Consider the following 7,430-nt stretch of genomic DNA (forward strand, 5'->3'; position numbering starts at 1 on the left):
ATACTGCGATATACACACTCATAAGGAATGTTCTAACAACAATTAGAGCACAAAACTATTCGTATGAACATATTTCCAAAAGGAGAAATTATTGCATTTGAGAAGCCGATGCTTCTTAGACCAGAGGTTTGTCTTTCTTCTTTGCAGCTGCTTTGGGAGCGGAACTCTGGCACAGGGCTTACTGGTGCGCCACGTTGCGAGGGACACAGATCCGGAGAGTTTCGAGGTCAGGGCTGGGACAGCCCTTGGGATTTGTTTGTCCCCAGAGAAGAGTTTGGACCCTGAGCAGTTCAAGATGGGACCTGCCGGGGTCACAGTGCTCTGGGATCACTACTTCAAAGGCAGACGTTCTGGAAGGTTCTGTGGAGCGGGGCTCAGGCACGGCTGCTCGCGCACGGACTCGGCAGGTTGGCTGCCCTCTGAAGGCGCGGCGGAGACCCTGACCTCCCGGCCCGCTTGGAACAAACTCACTTCAGACCTCACAGTGTTACTTGACGTTGGCTGTGAACCTGGGCAGGCTCATAGTCCTTCTGGCTGCTGATCAAGCTTCCGGCTTTGATTTCGAAAGGCCCCACCCCCACCACGAGCGGGCCTGCTTCCGTGACGTGTTCTTTGAGCCACGTGGGCCCGTGGGATGCGCGCCATCCGGGGACGCAATTGGCGGCTGCTTCTGATCCCTTTGGGGTCTAGAGACGGGGTGCCTGGCGGCCGGCAGGGCAGGAGGCCACGGGGCGAGGACCGAGATGGCCTCTCCCCACCGCAGGGCCTGAGGGGGGCTGCGGGGACATGGCCAGCTTGGCGCTGCCCGACGGCTGCGGGACATCCCTTCCTCCCCGGGACCCGCCAGAGTTTTTTCAAATCAGGGTGAAAATCGGAACCGGCTGGCCAGGGGAGATGCCCGAGGTGGAGGTCGCGACTCGCTCAGCACGGCCCCTTCCAGCTCTGGAGGTGGATGTTTGCAGTGGGGGAAAGAACATTCAGAAGAAGGGAGAGGGGTCTGGGCGCCCCATCTGAGCTTCGGTCACAGTCGCAACGGTTTTCCTCTTGAGGGAGAGCGTGTCCTTTAAGGGCGCCCTGGCCCGAGAGCCCCGGCACTCAGAGTAAAGGTCACTTGGTCCAGGAGGCACTACCGCGGCGGAGCTCTGGGACCTGGAGCCGGGGCAGCGCGGCACAGCTAGACGCCCTGCAGCGGGTGGTTGGCGTCGCTGCGCTCCCGCTTCACCAGGGGCTCGCCCCGGCCTCGGGCCTCCGAGCGGGCCTCGCTGCCTCCACGGTCCTCGCTGAGGTCATCTGTGGAGGCGGGGTGGGGCACGGGGCACATCTTCAGAGGGCGCGAAGGGCCCAGGGCAGGGCACTGCCTCGGCCTGGGCCTGGGTTGACCCAGTCAACCTGGAGACCTTCCTCCCCACGACCAATGCCCACATGCCTGGGCCGTGCTCCCGGCAGCGTCGCCCTTGGCAGTTGGGCCCCCCCACCTCCACGGGGCAGGGGATGGGCCCCCAGGGGGGGGGCGCTCTCTGGCCCGCCTGCCCTGCTCCCCCTCTGGACGTGGCCGCAGGAGGCCCTCACCCCGCCAGCCCCAGCCCCGGCACCAGTGCTGTCCGTGGCCCTGCGCTGACGGGCCTGGTGTGCAGGGAACCAGGGAGAGGACTAAACGTAATCCAGTAAGAGGGGCAGGGCCTCTGCTCTGAGCCCCCAGTGGGCTGCTGCCCAGGGTCCCCGCCCCAGGGGCCGCCCTGATCACCACCAGGCCCAGGACAGGAGGGAAAGCCCAGACACACCCACCTTTGTCGAGCAGTGTCAGCGACAGGGAGGCAAGATCGTTGAACTGAAAGAGAGAAGCCCGGAGTGAGGGCCCTCCGCAGAGCAGGTGCCGGGGAAGGTTAGCAATGTCCTCGTCCACAGAGGAATCAGCCTTTCGCTTTGTGAGTGAGTGGGCTTCTGCCATGAGAAGCGGCCCTGAGGCTGCTGGGTGTCTGGGTGTGGCCCCTCTAACACTTTCCAGGGCCCTGCCTGGGAACCGCTGGAGGGCTGTGGCCTCTGAGTGGTCAGTGAAGGAAAAGCCGCTGTTTATCACGGGCTTATCATGTACTAAAAGCTCTACAAGTGTCGCCTCATTTCTTCCTTGAAACAACCCTGTCATGACCCAGCAATTCTGCTCCTCGGTCTATACCCCAAAGAATGGAAACAGGTGTTCAAACAAAATGTGTACATGAATGCTCATAGCAGCATGATTCATACCAGCCAAAAGGTGGAAACAGCCCATCTATCAACAGGTGATGGATCAGCAAGGTGGTGCATATCCGTGCAATCAAACAGTATTTGGCCATAAGAAGGACAGAAGCACTGATGCTCGCTACCACGTGGACGGACCTCGAGAACACGATGCTCAGTGAGAGAAGCCAGACACAGAAGGACACACAGGGTGTGATTCCCTTGATGGGAAACGTCCAGAACAGGCCGATCCACAGAGACAGAGAGTGGATTCACGGTTGCCAGGGGCTGGGGGGTTTACTGCCAAGGGGGTGGGGTTTTCTTTTGGGGTGATGGAATGTTCTGGAACAAGATAGGTGGTGGTTTCACAACGCTGTGAATGTACTAAATGCCACCGAATTGTTTCCTCTGAGATGGTTAAAAAGGTAAATTTTACTTTCTGTGTATTTTACCACAATGAGGCGGAAATCCTGCCCGGGCCATGTGAGTAGGGGACAGAGGAGCCAGGGTCCGTCCTGCTGGGGCAGGCGAGCTTTTTCCCACCCGCCGCCCGCCCCCACGAGTGTGTTCTCTTGGGCCCCCGAGGCCGGCCCTCTCATCCCCGGGGGTGCTCACCTCTCCCATCACGGCAATGGGCGTCTCGCCAGTGGCCTCGGCGACGCGGTGCTCCACCAGGTAGAACATATACTCGTCGTAGAGCAGCCGGATGAGGTGGAAGGAGCCGAAGCTGGCGGCGCTGCGCAGCGTGAGGTCGCGGATCACCATGGAGCTGAGGCGGCAGACACGGGCTGGCACCTCCGGGACGCCAGGCTCCCCTCCAGCCCCAAGCTGGCCTGCGAGGGGCCTGCCAGCCTCCCAGACCACCCCGCGGCCTTTCCCATCCTTCCCATCCCTAGCCAGCAGTTTTAGGCGCCTAAAAACGAGATTCAAGTTCAGGGCACCTTTGCCTCTCTCATCCAAAGCAGGGGTTGGCAAACCGCGGCTCAAGCCAGACCAGATCCAGCCTGCCAGCCAGGAACGGTTTTTACAGTTTTGAATGGTTGGCAAAAAAAGTCAAAAGAATTGTATTTCACGACACATGGAATGTACCTGAAATTCACACTGCAGCATCCATGAATAAAGTTTTATTGGCTGTGCCTGTCCTTGATGTGCTGTGTGCCTGGAAAACTTTATCCCTCAAAAAGATCTACTATCTGATTCTTTCCAGAGAAAGCAAGCGCTGATCTAAAGGAGTTATTTAACGTGGTCCCTGACCAAAAACCCTGGCCTATACGTGCACTGCCACGTGGCCCCAAACACCTGGACACTCCAGCTCAGAACTCACCTACTCTCAGTGACGTCTAATCGCTGTGGTACCGAGAAAAGAAACAGGAAGGGACAAGACAGGAGAGGAACCACGGGGCGTCGCCCCGGGGTGGCCCTGCCGCCCTGGAGTCCAAGCATCCAGAACCCGGCGAGATCTGTCAGAGCACCCAAGCCGCAGCCATCAGATCATTTCCTTCTGTGTAAACAACTCTCCCCCTGCTCCTGTCCGGGGAGTCTGTCAATGACTTTGGCTTTCAAAGCGATGTTTGCTCAAAGAACGTTTTATTTATTTATTTATTTTTAGCTGCGTTGGGTCTTCGTCGCAGTCTGTGCTCAGGCTTCTCACTGAGGTGGCGTCTCTTGCTGCGGAGCACAGGCTCTAGGCGCGCGGGCTCAGTAGTTGTGGCTCACAGGCTCTGGAGAGCGGGCTCAGTAGTTGTGGCGCACGGGCTTAGTTGCTCCACGGCATGTGGGATCTTCCCGGAGCAGGGCTTGAACCCGTGTCCCCTGCATTGGCAGGTGGATTCCTAACCACTGTGCCACCAGGGAGGTCCCTCAAAGAATCTTTTGAAAACTTAATGAGCCTCAGTTTATCTTTTAACAGGTTGAAACTGCTGCTGCTTGCGTGTTAGCAATGGGGCATGCGGGCAAGTCAGCAAAGACAGCCGACAACAAATCAGTTTACTTGATTCTTCTTGCATCTTCCCCGGGGCCAGTGTGCAGACACGCTCTGATGGCACTTTGGTTCAGCGGTGGAAAAGGAGAGCTGGCTCCAGCCGGCTGTGGCTTCGAGATGCCCTGGAAGGGCAACCAAGGAGGGGACCCGGGTGGTGCCTGCCTGTGTCCAAATGAGCACTTTAGGAAGCAAAGGTCACCTGAAGAACGTTCACAAAGAATGAACACAAAGGCCGTGCAAGTGGGCAAAGGGAACAGGCTCGGGGTTCGGGACGTGTTTTCTGCTCAGAAGCTCCTTTGGCTCTGTATGGCCGACCCCCTAAGGGTAAGCGAGTGAACACATATCACGGGTCCCTGGGAAGGGGCCCCCCTCACCCCTCACCCCCTCCCACCCTCCCTTCCCCACGCCTGGAAGCGGTGCTGGGTTTTCATGCTGCTGCCGATAACACAGGCCTGGAACGAAGCTGCTTGCATTTCAAAGTGTTAAGATATGGTCTGTGCTGCTGCCGCTCTAACAGGAGACCCCAGGCCCGAATGCTTCGAGTCACCCTCCCACTCTGTGCCCACCCAGAGGGGTACCCGGCACCCTTCCCTGAAGGACCCCCTGGATCGGGCGCTGGTACCCGGCACCCCTCAAGCGTCAGTGTCTGGTTTGAAGCTTTGGCTCGAGAGGCTTTTCTGAACCGCCTCCATGGTCACCTTGGTATGTTTTGGGTTCTCCAAACGGGCTCGCAACTTTCTGCGGTGGGAACACCAGTGAAACTCCACTGGGAGAAAGCGGACTCGAGCCTGGCCGTCAGCTTACCCAGCCCCTGCCCACCGCTGTCCATTTGCTGGTGGACGCTACAGAGACAAGTCCCTCAAACTCAACAAGCTGGAGTCAGGTGGGGCCTCCGTCGTTACAGAGAAAAGCAGCCCCCTCTCACGGAGGCCGCAGCCACTTTCAAGCCTCAGCTGGGTTTACATCTCTGCAGTGTAAGTCACGGGGTCACCCTGCCAGTCCTGATTCCTCAGGTCACGACTTCCGGCCACAGGGGCGGGGGCTGAGTCCCCACCGGCTTTCTCTGCAGCCACCGACTCCGACTCCATTCCTCCCCCATCACCCCAGTGTTGCTTTATAGCACTTTTGGACTAAATCCTGTTCCCTCTGTGGTGATGGGGTGTAAGTCCACAGCTGAGCCACGTGGTCAATCAGGCTTACAATCCCTTTCTTGTTCATTCATCACTCAACATTCGGATGCTGAGAAGCAGCAGTGAACAAGGGCGACGTCCCGGCTTTTGAGGAGACACGGTTGATTGTCGAGGAGACAGGCAACGGACAAGCGAACAGAGAACGGGGTGACAGGCCATGGAAGAAAATCCAGGCGCAGGGGACAGAGGACGAGAAGGGGAACACTATTTCACTCGGGAGGTCTGCAGGCTTCTCTGAGGATGATCGGGCCACAGGGCTCCCTGGGGAACGATGCTCCAGGCAGGGGAGGGCAGTGCAGAGGCCCTGAGGCCAATAGGCCAGGGCAGAGCATGAAGACGGCGATGGGAATAGGGAGTGACCGGGCCAGCAGCCGGCCGAGGGGTCAGGAAACGCTCCGATAAGAGCCAGACAGTCAATAGTCTTCTGCTCCTCACTGCTCAACGCTGCTAAGGATCTGTAAACGAGTGGGCCTGGCCTCACGCCGATAACATTTATCTGCACAGCCAGGTGGACAGCAACCTGAGCCCTGGGCCACGGCCGGCTGGCGGGCTGTCCTCTGCACGGCCTGCAGGCAGAGAACAGCTGATCGCCTCCGTTGAACAAAATGCTCCATTTCCACGTGTTTATCGCTGAGTGGGACCGGAACTCCACCGAAGGGCTTCTCTGGGTGAGCGCAGCCGTTTTCTGGGCCAGGCAGGGATCCCCGCTCCCGTTCGCCCAGGCGAGAGGTGCAGCGTGGGAACAGCTTTCCCTCGCGATCCTGACTACACCGCTCCCCGGCCTCCTGGGCCCTGCGTGGCCGCACACAAGTCTGATGCTGCTCTGGTTCCTGGCCTGCGGTGTGACCCGCTGTTTTCTCCCTGGAAGTCTTTACGATCCTTTCTTATCCTAGGTGTCTGAACGTCACAGTGAGGCTGGGAAGCTCATCCACTGGGCGGGGAACCCGGCAGCTCTCGGAAACTTGAGCCCTTAGTTACTATTTTCTTTCTCTCCGTTTTCTCTCTCTTAAGAAAAAAAAAAAAAATTCCTATCAGCTGGATAGTAAACTGCCGGGATTGATCCTTTCATGCCTTTTTCTTTCTCTCTTGGTTTTCTTTCATGGGTTCTCTTTCTCACATTCTTTTTTCTTTCTCCATATGTTTTTCTCTCTCACGTTTACTTTCCGTGACGGTTAGTTTTCTGTGTCAGTGATGGGCAGTGATTCAGTCAAACAATAGTCTAGGCGTCGCCATGGTTCCCGTCCACCATCCCTCGACTTGAGGTGGGGAACCTCAGCCTCCACGCTGGGGGTGGGCCTCACCTAGTCAGCAGAGGGGCCTTGGGAGCGAAACTGAGGTTTCCCTGAGGAGGAAGGGGTCCCCGCCTGCGGATGGTGGCATCTGCTCCCCCGCTTGAGCGTCCAGCCCGTCAGTCCCTGCTACGGACTTCGGACGTGCTGGCCCCGCGATCACGCCTGCCCATTCCCTGAAATAAATCTCCTTACGTTCACACACACACACACACACACACACCTAATTCACTATAATACAGTTACATACATCGTTTTAAAACATGTCCACCTAACCCTCGCCCAGGACCATCCTGTGGGGAGCCGACGCCCGTCCCTGCCCCCTGCTTGTACTTGGCAGTGAGGGGATAAAGGCTCATGTCGCATCCTGTTTTCATCCTGCTGCTGTCCTAGCTGGCCCCTCGCACCGTGATTCCCCACCTGGTTCTCATCTCCCACCTGCCACCACCTGCGCTCCTGTTCTCTCTAGATTCTTCCTTTACCTCACTCTGTGGGGATGCTCTAGGGGCAGAAACGAAGGCTCTTGCTTGAGCTGCCGTGTCTCTCCAGCAGGCAGGCCCGAGATGACGGTTTCTGTCTGCAGAAGCCTTTGTAACCCAGTTTCAGGCCCCAGGGGGCTCTGGGCCTGCCCCGGGAGCCCCCAGGAGTGAGGCCCACAGGCTGTTCTGCATCTCTGGGCCTTGGCCTCCCTCCCAGGCCTGGCGCTCTCTGGGAGATCAAGGGCACACCTACCTGTAGAAGGACCATTTCAGCAGG

General features: G+C 58.2%; 1 protein-coding gene across 1 annotated transcript in view; it reads right to left on the minus strand.

The window, feature by feature from the left end:
* Positions 1-1,174: 1,174 nt before the first annotated feature.
* RFX2 (regulatory factor X2) overlaps positions 1,175-7,430 on the minus strand; it is a 46,261-nt gene continuing 40,005 nt past the window's right edge. The window contains 4 exon segments of the mRNA XM_007460564.1: positions 1,175-1,290; positions 1,786-1,828; positions 2,830-2,983; positions 7,407-7,430. The exon segment at positions 7,407-7,430 is cut by the window's right edge and continues 2 nt beyond it. Of these exon segments, the coding sequence (XP_007460626.1) occupies positions 1,175-1,290; positions 1,786-1,828; positions 2,830-2,983; positions 7,407-7,430 (337 nt within the window).

Source organism: Lipotes vexillifer, unplaced genomic scaffold, assembly GCF_000442215.2.
Source record: "Lipotes vexillifer unplaced genomic scaffold, Lipotes_vexillifer_v1.1 scaffold1011, whole genome shotgun sequence".
Lineage (NCBI taxonomy): Eukaryota > Metazoa > Chordata > Mammalia > Artiodactyla > Lipotidae > Lipotes > Lipotes vexillifer.